The 16,602-nt window shown below is 39.7% G+C and overlaps 1 protein-coding gene across 1 annotated transcript; it reads right to left on the reverse strand.

The window, feature by feature from the left end:
* Window positions 1–5,933: 5,933 nt before the first annotated feature.
* Window positions 5,934–16,529, reverse strand: zbtb41 (zinc finger and BTB domain containing 41). The gene is made up of 11 exons (XM_088334945.1): window positions 16,274–16,529; window positions 14,559–15,591; window positions 12,718–12,925; window positions 12,482–12,557; window positions 12,209–12,356; window positions 10,305–10,434; window positions 10,127–10,222; window positions 9,928–10,034; window positions 8,287–8,392; window positions 8,137–8,219; window positions 5,934–6,722 (listed from the first exon to the last, which is right to left on the reverse strand). Exons 2-11 carry the CDS (start codon window positions 15,580–15,582, stop codon window positions 6,181–6,183), a joined length of 2,520 nt encoding a protein of 839 aa, XP_088191071.1. The 5' UTR covers window positions 15,583–15,591; window positions 16,274–16,529; the 3' UTR covers window positions 5,934–6,180.
* Between the last annotated feature and the right edge of the window lie 73 nt (window positions 16,530–16,602).

Raw genomic sequence — 16,602 nt, forward strand, 5'->3', positions numbered from 1 at the left:
CACACACAACTTTAAGTTTATTATTTTTTACTGTTTTTAATAGTTCAATATACTATAATCAAGACACACACACACACACTCGCATTCGTGGGGTTTCCTTTTATTAATCATCTATCTAGATGAAGCTTGAATAGAACAAAAAAACAAAATAAGAATAAGAAAATAAAACAAAAAGATAGAAGTTGAGATCTTTAACTGGCACAATTTAGATGGAAAAACATTGTTGGCTTAATAAATACGTCATTGTAATTTGATATAATTCCCCCTAAACGTTATACCAATACCTAGTGACATGAAGTGGACTGTGGTTCTGGTTCGATGAAGGTGACGACCTAGTCTTGATGTCCTTGGTGGTCGAGCGGTGAGGAATCCTGAAGGCTGTAGACCCGGTCGGTAAGAGGACCATGGGATGTAGTGTGTTGAAGCCATGGTTGGCTGCTGGTGGCTTGAGGATTCTTTGAGGTCGCTGGCTGTGTCCCTCTTGTTTGGCCGCTGGCTCAATCATACTTGGGCGCTGGCCAAGCAAGCTTCTCTGGTTGCTTCTTAATCTGAAACTTGGTACTGTGTGGCTTGTCAAGTCATTTTTTAATTTTTTATTTGTATAGCCCTAAATCACGAAGAGTCTCAAAGGGCTTCACAGATTATTACAATATATTACACAGACTATTTTTCAGCCGACGAGAAGAGTAGGTTAGTTTTAAGTTTAGATTTAAACATTTCCACTGAGGTTGCAGATCGGATCTCAGGGGGAAGAGCATTCCACAGCACCGGTGCCCGGATGGAGAACGCTCTCGAACCAGCAGAACACTTCTTTGCTCTTGGGATCACCAGAAGACCGGCACTCTCAGATCATAGGCTTCGGACCAGGACATAGGGGCAAATCAGATCTGAAAGATAAGAGGGAGCAAGTCCATGTATGATTTTGTAGAATACTAAGAGAACCTTGAAATCACATCTATGGCTAACTGGGAGCCAATGCAGGTTATCCAAAATCGGTGATCGTACTTTTTTGTCCTAGTTAAAAGCCTCGCTGCGGCATTTTGTACCAGCTGAAGAGACTTGATTCTAGACTTCGGGAGACCAGAGAGTAGTGCATTACAGTAATCGAGACGGGAGGTAACAAATGCATGAATTATAATTTCCGCATCAGACTGAGACAGTATTGAACGGATTTTAGCAATGTTACGAAGATGGAAGAAAGCGGTTCTAGTAATTTTCCTTACATGCATTTCAAAGGATAGATCAGGGTCAAATATGACACCTAAATTTTTAACTGAGTCACTCTGTGTGATGTGACATTTGTCAATGTTCACAGCAGTTTTTGAGAATAAGTCACGGCATTTAGATGGACCAATGACTAACATTTCGGTCTTTTCAGAGTTAAGACGCAAGAAATTGAGTGACATCCACTCTTTTATCTCAATGAGGCAGGCCTCCAAGTTTCCACAGTTTAGTGTGGGAGATTCCTCCAACGGAAGATATAGTTGAGTGTCGTCTGCGTAGCAGTGGAAGCTGATATTGTACTTGCGAATAATATCACCTAATGGAAGCATGTAAATGCTGAAAAGAAGGGGGCCAAGCACTGAACCCTGCGGAACACCGCAGGTAACATTAAAGGGCTCAGATGTCATTTCACCATATTTAACATAGTGCGTCCTATCTGAGAGGTAGGATCTGAACCACGAGAGGACGGTTCCTGAGAGACCAATCCATTTTTCCAACCGTTCTAGTAGGAAATTGTGGTGCACTGTGTCAAAAGCAGCACTAAGATCCAGCAGCAGCAAAAGTGATGAAGCGCCAGAATCCATTGCTAGTAGAAGATCATTTGTTACCTTGATCAGAGCTGTCTCAGTAGAGTGGTTAGCCCTGAATCCTGATTGCATGGATTCAAAAAGGTTATTCTCGGATATGAAATCATTCAGCTGCTGTGCCACTACTTTTTCAAGTACTTTAGAGAGGAAAGGTAGGTCTACAGGGAGTGCAGAATTATTAGGCAAATGAGTATTTTGACCACATCATTCTCTTTATGCATGTTGTCTTACTCCAAGCTGTATAGGCTCGAAAGCCTACTACCAATTAAGCATATCAGGTGATGTGCATCTCTGTAATGAGAAGGGGTGTGGTCTAATGACATCAACACCCTATATCAGGTGTGCATAATTATTAGGCAACTTCCTTTCCTTTGGCAAAATGGGTCAGAAGAGGGACTTGACAGGCTCTGAAAAGTCAAAAATAGTGAGATATCTTGCAGAGGGATGCAGCACTTTTAAAATTGCCAAGCTTCTGAAGCGTGATCATCAAACAATCAAGCGTTACATTCAAAATAGTCAACAGGGTCGCAAGAAGCGTGTAGAAAAAACCAAGGCGCAAAATAACTGCCCGTGAACTGAGAAAAGTCAAGCGTACAGCTGCCAAGATGCCACTTGCCACCAGTTTTGCCATATTTCAGAGCTGCAACATCACTGGAGTGCCCAAAAGCACAAGGTGTGCAATACTCAGAGACATGGCCAAGGTAAGAAAGGCTGAAAAACGACCACCACTGAACAAGACACACAAGCTGAAACGTCAAGACTGGGCCAAGAAAAATCTCAAGACGGATTTTTCTAAGGTTTTATGGACTGATGAAATGAGAGTGAGTCTTGATGGGCCAGATGGACGGGCCCGTGGCTGGATCGGTAAAGGGCAGAGAGCTCCAGTCCGCCTCAGACGCCAGCAAGGTGGAGGTGGGGTACTGGTATGGGCTGGTATCATCAAAGATGAGCTTGTGGGGCCTTTACGGGTTGAGGATGGACTCAAGCTCAACTCCCAGTCCTACTGCCAGTTTCTGGAAGACACCTTCTTCAAGCAGTGGTACAGGAAGAAGTCCGCATCCTTCAAGAAAAACATGATTTTCATGCAGGACAACGCTCCATCACACGCATCCAAGTACTCCACAGCGTGGCTGGCAAGAAAGGGTCTAAAAGAAGAAAAACTAATGACATGGCCTCCTTGTTCACCTGATCTGAACCCCATAGAGAACCTGTGGTCCCTCATCAAATGTGAGATTTACAAGGAGGGAAAACAGTACACCTCTCTGAACAGTGTCTGGGAGGCTGTGGTTGCTGCTGCACGCAATGTTGATCGTGAACAGATCAAAGCACTGACAGAATCCATGGATGGCAGGCTTTTGAGTGTCCTTGCAAAGAAAGGTGGCTATATTGGTCACTGATTTGTTTTTGTTTTGTTTTTGAATGTCAGAAATGTATATTTGTGAATGTTGAGCTGTTATACTGGTTTCCCTGATGAAAATAAATAATTGAAATGGGTATACATTTGCTTTTTGTTAAGTTGCCTAATAATTATGCACAGTAATAGTCACCTGCACACACAGATATCCTCCTAAAATAGCTAAAACTAAAAAAGCCCCACTCCAACTTCCAAAATATTCAGCTTTGATATTAATGAGACTTTTGGGTTCATTAAGAACATGGTTGTTGTTCAATAATAAAATTAATCCTCAAAAATACAACTTGCCTAATAATTCTGCACTCCCTGTATAATTACTTAAGATTTCTGGATCAAGGTTGGGTCGTTTCAGTGTGGGTTTAATAACGGCGGACTTAAAAGCTGCTGGAACTACACCTGAGGAGAGTGATATGTTTATAATATTTGGAACTGAAGGTCCAAGGACGCCAAAAAGACTTTTAACAAGTGAACCTAGGAGCGGGTCGAATTGGCAAGTTGTCGGTTTGGCCGCATTCACCACCTGTTTGAGATCATCAAGTGACAGTTCACTAAAACCGGACAATTTCCCAGGACAGCCACCCTGTCGTGCATCTGTAGATTTCATCCCTCTAATATGTGTGGTATTAATAATTTCTTTAGCAATTTCTTCTTGTATGCATTGAATCTTCTTAGTAAAGACCATTAAGTCATGAGCAGAGTGCGTCGATCTGCGATAGTCTGTTGCCTTGTAAGCGATGCTACAGTGTCAAAAAGGGCTTTGGGATTGTTCTTTTGAGACGCAATCACCTTCGAAAGGTAGGCCGATTTTGCAGAGGCAAGGGCTGCTTTATACTTTAACAAGCTGTCACACCAGGTTTGATGGAAAACCTCAAGCTTGGTAGCGCGCCATTTTCTTTCCAATTTCCTGCATTCTTGTTTAAGGGTTCTAGTTTCATCAGTAAACCAAGGCGTGCGTCTTTTAGGACGTGATTTTAGCTTTATGGGCGCTATTGAATCCAGGACACTAGTCAGGGTGGTATTGAACTCATTCATGAGTGAGTCAATCGAGCCATTGTATGAAGGAAAGGACGCAACTGCTCCAGGAAGGAGTTCAAAGAGCTCAGAAACTGTGCCAGTGCTTATATTGCGTCCGCTAAATCCTTCAGCTTTTTTAACACTACATTTAGCCAGCACCTCAAATGTAACTAAATAATGATCAGAGATAACGGTAGTACACGGTAACACCATAATGTTTGAGGTTAAAACTCCTCGAGTCAGAATCAAGTCTAGCATGTTCCCATTTTTATGGGTTGGCAAATCAACCAGTTGATTAAAGCCAAATGCATCAATTAGAGACCTAAACGCAATAGTAAGTGAACTGAATGGGGAGTTCATATGAATGTTAAAGTCCCCCATAATTATAATTTTGTCTGCATAGGTTACTAGTTCAGACAAAAGTTCAGCAAATACGTCTAAGAAAGTTGTGTATGGCCCAGGTGCACGGTAGATAGTTATTACATAAATTGATAATAGAGAGGACAGCATAACAAGAGCCTCAAACGCCTTGTAATTATTAGAGGTACAAGGATTAAATTTGAGCGATTTTTCAGAAATGAGCGCGACACCGCCACCCTTTTTCAACGTGCGTGCTACATGGCTACTCGCGTAGTGAGGGGGTGAAGCATAATTTAGCGCTAAATACTCATCCGGCGTAACCAAGTTTCACAAAGACCCATACAGTTAATTTTATAATCACGAATGTTATCAACAAGTAAAGCTTTAGGAGCAAGCGATCTAATATTTAAAAGACCAAATTTTAGCTTTGCTGAATCATTTGACTTAGCTGAAGTCTTTGTAGAGATCTTCAAAAGATGCCGCCGTTGTGGCTGTTCGTGTGCGCTGAGTGTAAAGCTTCGGTTGTCCGGCGAGGAATGAATGGTGGAATGTTACATCCTCGCGTCCATCTTGCTCCTTAGACTTTGTACGCTTCACACATCTACCTGCACGGCAACCACGCTTCTGTTTTCTGTCCTTACGGCGCCGTTGTCGTCGTTTATTAGGAGGAATAGCTGTCCACAAGGATGCCGGATCTCTTTGAAGTTCGCTCGGTATATCATAGGCGGTATAAAAAGTGCCCAAAAATTCGAAATTTAGACGCCCACCCAACCGAATAAGTTCGTCCCTACTGTAAGTATTTTTGGCCACACATGTGTCCAAAAGTGAAAGCAAAAAAGACAAGAGAACGGCAATAAATAGAAGATTAGCTGGAGAGCAACTAGCCGCATGCATGCATCCATGCGCCGCCATGTTGAATCTCATCTCATCTCGCTTGTGTGACTGGAAACCGGCTCGCTGGCTACAGGGACTCTTTTGGCCTCTTGTAAGCCAAACCCTTGTCCGCTTGCTGGCTTCTTTCAAACTGAATTGCGAGCTGGCAGGCGTTTTGGCTCACGGCCCCAGCATCCAGGGGGATGGGGGCCTACTACCCCTCTTACTGGCCTGCTCCTTTGTTTCACACATGCATGCAAGATAACAAACCTTCCGCCCAGGTCTCATCAGATAACTTAGTCACTGTGAATAATTAAATTAAAACATAGTATACAGTTCACATATTCTGACATCGTTTCATTACTTTCTTTGACATTGCAAAACGAAATTCTGACCAAACATTGAATGTGCTACAATTGTCAAAGAACACGCTTTGGTGTCCTAATGTGACATTACAGGTGTTTGATGTCCAAGTATTTGTTTATTTTGTCAAATAAAATTGACTTGATACAACAAATATTTTGCTTTGACTCGTCTTAAACTAAACTGAACTTTCAAAAATAAAATGGCAGTGTTAAGTGTGATGGAGTCAAAAGCGTATTGACATTTTTCTTTCGTCCTTGCACGTTTTATTTATACTTGTAAGAATCATATCGAATATTTTTAATATGCTGTCGAGGAAAGAATAAACACGACTGATAGATTGTATCAACGATGACTTTCGTCAGAGTTAGGCATGTTGGCAGAATCTAAACTGAGCAGTGTTGCCAGATAAGGCTGCTCCCGGGTGTCAAGCATCTGATCATGCGTAACGGGGGAGGTGACGTTGGATGAATGCTGTGCCAGGCTGTACTTCTCTAAAAATGCCATTTCTGAGTTCTGGTAGCTGGAACTTGGCTGCGATTCCCCAGATCGAGTGTTCATTTGGCCCAGCAAGGGTCTATCAACTATCTGCATGGAGTTTAAGGCGACTGTACCGCAAACGTCTGGCGGCGTTGACTTAGGTTCCATACTGAAAGGTTCTGAGCAGACTTTGTTCTGATCTTGGGATCTGCCCTGAGGCTGGTCAAGAAAGCGGACACTGTGGACATGGTCGACGTGATACTTGAGCTTGTCTTTTCTCTTGAATGCAGCATTGCACTGTTGGCAGCTGAAAGGACGCACGTCCGAGTGAATCACCATGTGCTTAGTCAAGGTCTTCTTGATGCGAAATGTCTGGTGGCACTCTGGACATTTGAAGGGTTTCTCTCCTGTCGCAGGAACATCAGCAAGATGACAAAAAGAATTACAACACTGTACAGGGTGGTGTTGCTTGAAGCTACAGTACAAAAAACAAATCTGTGGTACCCTCGTTTTTTAATGGTACCTTTATATAAAAAAAATTACTAGCATCTCAACTCAGTGGTAGTAAGACCACTGTGATGCAATGAGTCAAGCTATTAAATACTGACTTGATGGATATGAGAATTTCAAACAAACTGTGGTGGAGAACTTTCACTGGGCCATTACTAATATTGGTGGGGATGCTAAGACCTGCTATTTGTTTATGCAAGACTGACTATTCAAGCATGCGTGAAAAAAAAAAAAAAAATCAGACCTCACGAATATTGACGGTCAAACCTGTCAAATTGTATGTTGAAAGTGTAACAAATACAAAACAAAAGGAAAAGATGCAAAACGGACTGATAAATGAAAGTAAAAAAAAAAAAAATCACAAAAAAATGAGAACACAAAAAATAAAGTTATCGATAAATATAGTTACCATTCCATATGCACTGCACTCACATCTGTTTTTTATAAGCTGCATATGCTCTGAGCGTGATGAATATGTAACATGGAAAGTTATTCAAATATGATTTTTTTTGGGGTACCAGTTTTTTTTTTTACTTTAAATTTCAGTTCCAATATTCTCATACAAAATTAAAAAGCTATGATCCCACCTGTAATGTAATTAATTTATGGAGTGATTTCGGTGGTAACCTTAAAAGTGTCCCTAATTTATTTCAATTTTAAAATGTATATAGTACTTTTTATAAATATGCTAAAATAGATTATAATCAAGAGTATATTAGGGTATTGTGTTAAAAGAGTCTCTAGCGTCATAATTGCAAGTCTAATTTTTCTCATATTTTCCCTAATTTCCCTTTTGCGCTGTTTTCTTGTTTTCTTTGATTATGTAAGATTATGTAGAATTAGTAAATAAAAATCTTCTGGTTCAGCCTACTCCCTTTGGGAACATTTTTATGTATTATATTATTGTATTGTACAGCCGTTTTTGTACAAATATCGTTGTCTTCTTTTGTTTTTTTTGTTCTGTTCCTAAATGAAAAGAAACCCACAGAACATTTAATCATGCAATAGCTGTTATTTAAATTATTTTAACTGTTTCATTTTTCAAAACGTTTTTATATTCAATCTTCATTTTTAAACAGGTGATAGTTGGTTGTCCAAATAGACAACACTTCTAAAGGTGGCATCAAGTATTAACTTTGTATAAATCCACTTGAGAACATAACATCAAATCGGTCTGTGAATAAAGGCCAACTAAAATATGCAAATATCTAAATAACCCCCCCAACCCCAATTATTTTGTTTGTTTCTACCTAGGTATTTTAATTCAGTATTTGAGAATATATTGGTTATGGATATGCTTAAAACAATTACCTGAATGGGTCCTGAAGTGCATTTTTAGACTAGACTTCCCCTTAAACTCTTTCTTGCAAACCTCACATTGATACGTTTTATACCTACAAGAAAATAAATGAAGAGCGTTTGAATATAAAAAATGAAAACTGAGCATAGGTGTCAACATACCTATTCCCCACTTTCAATCCTAAATGGACGTTCCTGTAGTGGACTGATAGCTGATCTCGACGGCCGAAACACTTGCCGCATTCTTCACACTGATGTGCTTTTACACCTGAAATATATCAAGTATTGTAAAAAGGGTTATATAAATTCAATGATACCTTGAGATTTTTTTTTTTAGTATATGCGAATGTGGTGCTTTTGTCTTATCATCTGTTAGCATAATGGTAGCATAAAACGTAAAAAGATGAAAACAGGGTAAGGAAATTACCCGTACTATCTTATTACGATGGTTTAGAGCGGAGGTCAGTAACCTTTTCGACCCAAAGAGCCATAATAGCAAGATATTTTGATTTTTTTTTTTGAGAGAGAGCTAGCCTTACAATATATTTTAAGAAGAATTTCAGAAAAAAAAAAATCACCAGACTCGCTCTCCGGACTTATTTTTCAGCGCATTTTATTTCACAGTGTGACACTAAATGATTCAGTAACATTTATGAAATAAGAATAATGTCAGAGGTGTGTCCCATATCAACAAATATACCACTTTAAACTAGTCTCCCCGGGCTGTCCCTTTGGCTGTCACCTGGGCCGGATGTTTAACATGACTTGTTTACCCAAGGTTACCCAAAGCTCTTTTGCACCACAGAGTGGTAATAAACGTTCATGCTTTTCACTGACAGGAAATGGGTCTTAGTGATGGCCATATTGGAGAGGTCAACATTCCCATGCAATTTAATTCATGGATTTTGAAATGAAGTCATGACTTAAGTGCGTATTATTTTCATTCATTATTTGTGCTGACGTCTTTACTTAGCCTAAGTTAGCAACACCGTAGGCATCCAACTCAAAAGTTGCAGTGTCCCGGTACCTAGGCTTTGTAGCGTATTATGAACTGACCGATAACGGATAATGGATAATGAATAATGAAGATAGAACAATAACCCTTAAAAACCCCAAAACTCCATCATGTGACTGCCAAAACAATTAGACAGTTTAGAGTGCTTCCCCTTATCAACAATTGTGTCAGAACACAAAAAATAAAAATTAACTGTTGCACTAGCGATTAACGGATTCAAAACATTTTTGTTCAGATGCTTCACTAAAGCCTGTCCCTCATCGGGTTAGCTTTCGCTAGCGTTAGCGAATTGCATTACTGAAGCAGCTCATTTTAATGCAAAATGAAATGCTGAATATGAAACTAAGTTTGTAGATAGACTTATTGTTTTGTTTTATTCTACTATTATATATATATATATATATATATATATATATTATATATATACACCACAGCCATATCCCCCTAGTGGGAGGTGGCTAGAGTAATTTCTGACTCTTTTTGGGAGATTGATTCAGAGGAGGGGATTCCCAGGCCCCTCGCTCAACCCAACTGAGGTGTTGGGAGTCATTAGGTGACCAAACCCCCCAATTCCAACCCCTAATGCTGAACGCCAAGCAGGGAGGCAACGGGTACCAATGTTTAAGTCTTAGGTATGACTCGGCCGAGGTTTGAAACACAACCTCTCAGTCTCGGGGCGGACGCCATACCCCCAAGGCCACCGAGCTTTCAAAAACTGCATTCTACTATACTAATAATATAATGAAATCTTTGATCATATCTAATTTATGGATTGAAGAGAGACGTACCTGTGTGCGTTTTCTTATGTTTGGTCAAGTGATCTTGCCGGACAAAAGTTTTACCACATTCGTCACATTCATAACGCCTGTCGTCGCGGTGCATTCTCAAATGCAGCCTGTCAAAGTATATAGAGTTACAACAAATTTACATTCAAAATACGATATAGACGATTTACAATTTATAAAACACAAATGCGTTTCAACCAACCCATATGAGCTCTTTTGGCGGAATCCTTTACCACAGAGACCACAGATGTGGGGCTTCTCGCCGCTGTGGATCCGCATATGCTCCCGCAATGTTGTTCTATCAGAAAAGCCAATCTAAAAACTGCATCCGAAAGAAAAAAAAAAATCACACTGACAGTGCGAGGAAGAACGTTTCCCACCTTTCCCTTAGGGACTTTCCACACACAGAGCACATCCATTTTCTTTTTCCTCCATGTGTACATTCTATGTGCCTCTTCCTGTTCCCGGAATCGTTAAAAGTTTGTCCGCAAATCTCACAAGGAAAAGGTCCTGAAATGAGAAACTTTTTTTTAATGAACAGTTAATGAATTACTTGTAGCATGTTTTTTTTTTAATTTGTTCAGAATTTCATCAACTCAACAAAAAAGCTTTAACAATTTATGTTGTTCTCCATGATAAAATACTGTGGATCTTTGTTTGGAATTTATAAAAAGAAAAAACTATTTCAATTGGTTTGAAGAAAATATATACGCCCTAATTTGATTTACATTCCATAAAATTGAGAGTATAAGTGTACCAATAAAATGAAATGGTTGAACAAATATCCCGACTTTGAGGTATCAGGAGAAGGGACCGTTTTGGGGGTGGGTTGTTGATGAGTTTTCACCGACACCAGCTATTTGCTTTTACTTCGAAAATTAATATCGAACATTTTGAGATTTTCTAACACATTACGGACAAAACTATTTTAGAATTTAAAATTATAACAAATTTACAGTATGTCACAAAGTGAGTACACCCCTCACATTTCTGCAAACATATCAATATGATCATTAATAGAACATCACCAAAGTAAAATATCTTAAACACAATGAAGTCTGCCAACAACAGCCATGGCTAACTGGAAAAATGTACTCTGGTCTGATGAGACAAAGATTAATTTTATTTGGCTTAGATGGTGTGAAGCATGTGTGGCGGCAACCGGGTGAGGAGAATTAATATGTTTGTGTTGTGCCCAAAGTCAAGCATGGTGTTGGGAATGTCATTGTTTGGGGCTGCATGAGTGCAACTGGAGTTGGGGAGTTTCATTTCATTAAAGAAATCCTTAACTTAAGAAAATAGTGGAGCAGACAATTATCATCTCCCTCCAGAAACTGGTTTGCAGGGCAATGTTCCAGCCTGACAATGGTCCCAAATACACCTCTAAGATGACAAAAGCTTTTCTAACGGGGCTAAGGGTAAAGGGGATGGACTGGCCAAGCATATCTCTAGATCTAAACAGAATAGAACATCTTCGGGACATTCTCAAGAGGAAAGTGAAGAAGCACCAGATCTCGAAACATTCCCCAGCTCTGTTGTTATGTTGTAATGGAAGAGTGGAAGAGCATTCCAGTGGCAATTTGTGAGTCTCTGGTGAAATACATGGCCAGGAGGATTAAGGCGGTTCTGCAAAATAATGGTGGCCACATAAAATATTGCACTTCAGGAACTTTTACTTTAGGGTGTACTTACTTTTTTACCAAGGGTTTAGCTACTAATGGCTATATTTTGAGTTTTTTTTGTGGGGAAAAATAAATTCACACCGCTATATAATTTTTACACAGACTACCTTTCATTGTGTCAAAGCGATGGTTCTTCAGTGTTGTTCGATTAAACATTATGATGAAATTTTTGCAGAAATGTAATGAGGTGTACTTACTTTTGTGACATAATGTATATTTTTAAACATTTTAAAGGAAACAATGCCTTAAGAGTACAGGGCATGAAATAAAAGCATGTTTACATTTCGTCTGCATCATCGATTGAAAAAATAACTTAATTGAATAACATAGTTGTTTGTTTGATTACTCACTCATTTTTGAATTATTTAACAACTATTTTTATAAACCATAGCAAATGTTTCATTAGGATCAGTACAATTATTATTGGTGTTTCAAATTCTTTGTGCAGTTATTGGAGGTGTATCATGTAAAAGTTTTGACTCATAAATTATTTTTCCAACAATTGTGCCAATGTAACATTATAAAGTCTAAAATTGTACTTACAAAATATTTACAACTAAATCATACTCAAATAATAAAGCCATTTTCATCATAGTCCTCACCCAGGTGGAACTTCTCTTGGTGCTTGAGCCTGGCATACCTGGATCTGAAGCATTCGTCACAAAAAGCACATTTGAACGGTCGTTCTTGGGTGTGAAGGATCATATGCTCCTTTAAGTGAGTTCGGCGGGAAAAAGATTTGAGACACACCTTATTCAGCAAGAGAAGAAAAGATGAGTAAAATCATTTATTTCATCTAGAATATGATCTTAGGGCTGGAAAGTAATGTGTATTTAAGAGTAGTTGTGATTTTAAAATGAATATAGCTTTCTCACAGGACATTTCCAGCCTTCACTCTTTATATTCTTCCCCCCGTTAGTGAGAAACTCTTGGAGATGTTCTGGATGGAACCTAGGGAGCAGAGGAGAGCAAATTGCACATGTGGTAATTGAGAAGTGTTTTGTTTTTTTTGTTTTAATCCATGATTTATGAAACCAATCGAGTACTTTAAAGAGTTTGTGGATTCAGACTAATACCTTTGAAATTACTTTTAAAAATGTTCTGGTCATACCTGCGTACATGCGTGGCCAGGGTTTTGGTGGTGGCGTGGAGTTTATTACAGGAGGGACACTTGTGCTCTTTCATTCTAAAGGAAGCATTGCCAGCATGCTTCTTCTTGTGAACAGTCAAGTTAGATTTAGTGGAATAACGCTGGAGACAGACATCACACTGGAATGGTTTTTCTTTAGTGTGCACTCGAGTGTGACTCTCATACTTGGCTGGTAGACACAAAAATCCACAATTAATTGAGCCCAAAATCATAGGTCAGAAAAAAAACTTTATTTGTTTCTGGTATAGAGGATGATATAGAGCCCTGTCTGCTGACCTAGATTTATAATTTGAACTGTAGTATTTGTTCCATCAAATTATATTAATACATTTTTAAGAGACATTATAATCGCTGTTATTGTCTATGCTGCAACTTGCAAGCCACTGAATAGTCTGGGAGCTACAAATGACCTTCTGGCAGTAGTTTGGAAACTACTGCTGAAAAATCTACTTTGGGGACTTTCTCTCAGTTGTAGTCACTCAGAATATGTTAAATGTTGTCATTCAATTACAAATTAGCTTCTAATTGTTGTGATAGAACTATATGATGCAGAAAGGGTAACCAGTGCATGCTGTCAGGCCTCTCTGCTGATGAAGGTTGCATGGCACAGCAACTCACCCCTTGTTCTGCTTTGGGCTTAATGTTCGATGTCAGGTTGAGCGAGGTGGGATGAGTGTTTGGTGAATGTGAGTGTGTTCTTGACTCTAGCCACCTCCTACTAGGGGGTATGGCTTTGTTATACAGATAGATACCAGAAACATCACCCTCAACCACAGAGAGCTAGAACCTGTCACCAGATCTAAATAGCTTGGATCTGTCAAAAGAGGAGCCAGAACAGGAATTCATGGCCAGGGTAGCTCAAACCACAGCTGCACTTGCCAGACTTAGACCCATCCAAAGGAACAAGAACATAGCAGTGAAATCAGACTCACACAAGTGGTTTTTACTTCGGTCTTCTACGCTTACCAGACATGGACTCTCACAGTAAAACTGGGGGGGAATCCAGGCCATGGAGATGCGATGCTACAGGAAACTTCTAGGCATTAGCAACTTGGCCCACGTGACTAACGAAACAGTGCGCAATAACACCAGATGGCACATTGGACCCTACTAAGAACTGTTGTCAATTGTTCGCAGACGGAAATTTCAAGTTGTACGGCCACTTCACAATATCATTAGGACTGACCAAGATAATTCTCCAGTTCACAGACAAAGGGGGTAGGGGAGGAAGACTTAGAAACAGAAAAAAAAAGAAAAAATACCTGAGCCAACAACATTAAGGAATAGACTGGTGCCAACTTTGCCACGACCCAAGAACAGGCCAAGGGCTGTCAACAGTGGAGAAGGCTGTCCAGAGTTGCATCCTCATTGGTGCCCAGACGACCCATGGGGTCAAGCAATCCATGCACCGTGATATAACTAGCGTTCTTGAAGCTTGGTCAGAGCAGATTTTTTTCATACAGCAAAGCTCCAACTAACAAATAATTGCCAATAATTTTACATTTATAACTAGCATCTCTAGGTACAATGAATATTTAGACTTGAACAGTATAGGATTTTGTTACACCATCAAATACAGGTTAGCCACAGAATTTTAAATTCTTAGCCTATGCACGTTATCATTAACCATCTTCAACAATGTGACATGGGTTTACAAATAAGTATCTGAAATAACTTTAAAGTTTTCAAATTGGTACTTACAATACAGTATTTTTGAAACAAGTATTTGCACTTGAGTATTACAGTTGGATTACTAGTAACTATATACTATAATGAGCCCTACTAGACATGACCACTCCCACCTGCTCGATCAAACCTTTTGTCACATTTGGGGCACTTGAGTATTTTCTTGGTGGCAATGCGGAGGATGACAGGAGCCAGACCCTCGGGATACACAGGACCAGCAGCTGATGCTTTGCCGAGGTCCACAGTTGGGCCCTCTTGATCTTCCTCAGCTAAAAAATCTTCAATGTGTGATGATCTGGTTTTGTCCACTACCAGTTTGTACTCTGCGGCTTCTTCCCCATCCCATCTTTCTTCAAATTCTCCTCTTGGCGACAGACTGGTCTGTGTATCCTCATTGTTGGTAATGGACTCCAAATCATTTTTCGAGTACTTGGTCGAAGGTCTCCTCCTCCGAGCGGATCTCCGTATGCTAGTGTCATCATTGAGGCACAAGTTTTGGCTTTCACTTAAAGTTTGTTCCTGATATTCATTCACACTGTTGCACTGTGGTAGGTTTCCTGGACAGAACTGTTGATCAAATGTATCTGGAGTGGTTACCTTTAGTGATTCAGTCTCATCCAAACATACAGGGATGTTGTTAGGAATTTCTTCACTCAGCAGCTTCAATGCATCCATCATGTCCAGGAAGTGAGCAGCTTCAATCACAGCCTGAATCTCAGTCTCGGCAATATCACACTCTGATGTGTACAACAAAGCAAGCAGGTGCTGGAAAACAGAGTCTTCCACATGATCCAGGGTCACATGGGTCAGGGCGGGGTTCTTGGACAGCTCGGCATGGAAGTAACTGCTCCCATGGGCCAGCACCACTTTATGGGCACCGTAAATTTTTCCACCCACCGACACAGATACATCGCAGAAGCTCTGATGAGTCCGATCTTCGTTTAAGAAGTTGAGCAGGTTGCCACTCTGATGTGTCATGGTCAAGTGCCAAATTATAGGGGCATCTTGTCTGGCAACTGGAGAGCAGGTTGAAGTGACGAATGCTGATGGGTGTTTTTTGATGGCGCCACTTTGCCTGCCGTTTTGGGCAGGAGAATAATTGCTTGCTCTTTTCGTCATTGGAGTCCTTAAAAGTTCCATGAATTTAACCTAAAATACAAAGTCAGTGAGCAAACACCTTTAATAAACAAATAATAGCAATAAAATATTAAGACCCTGTCACCAAGTTTCTTTGATTATGTAAAAGCTAGCTTTTAAGGGCCAAAATGCAAAAGGCGGGAGATGTGTACTGACTACTGCCGTTTTAAGCAGCTAAAAGGAAAGTTTTTAAAGGATTGGTCTGGCTTTTGTGTTTAATACCACAAAAAGCAGGCATTTGAAACCGGTGTGTTAACTCTTTGTGTATATTATGGCTAACAGCAAAGTTTTGGTATTGGGTTAAGTTCATACACGATGTTCTTAACTGTTAATAATTCCAAATACTGTATCGCAATACAAAGCAAATGAGTAGACATGCATCGTTTTGCTAATGCCTCTGGTGTATTTCAATAGAGCAAACACAACCCGTATTGAAAAAAAGCAGTTATAAAGCATAACCAGTGTTTAAATGAATCAACTGCAATTGTACATTCAATACCCACCTCAAGGGCCACTAGCATGCTAATATTGCACTGTACACAAGAAACACTAGGCGCCGCTCAGAGGAGATTTTGACTAACGACCTCAACGCGCTTATATAAAATCAATGTACTGTATATGATTTATGTCAAATGCCTCACATTTGAGAGTCGTATTGACAAACATACGTCAAGTCCAAGCAAATAAAACTCACCTAAATCGGAAATAAGAAACGTACGGTGATAATATTTTTCATTTGGTATTTACGTACAACTGCCTCCTTCCTTTCAATTTAAAGGACGTCGCAACAAACAGCTCGCTCATTGGTGGTTCAATAATAAGTTACTAATTCGATCTTATTAGTGTTGATTTCAAAAGATTCATAGATTAAAAACACAAAATGAAAACAGAACACACAAAAAAAAGATTCGTACACCTTTGATGCAAAAAAAAAGAAAATCTAAACAAGCCCCATGAACCGGAAGTGTTGCCATTAAACATTTCTGGGACTACAGAATCACGGGTAATGTAGTTTAAATCTTA

This window comes from Urocampus carinirostris, chromosome 1, assembly GCF_059441175.1.
Source record: "Urocampus carinirostris isolate Australia breed hairy pipefish chromosome 1, RoL_Ucar_1.0, whole genome shotgun sequence".
NCBI classification, from domain to species: domain Eukaryota; kingdom Metazoa; phylum Chordata; class Actinopteri; order Syngnathiformes; family Syngnathidae; genus Urocampus; species Urocampus carinirostris.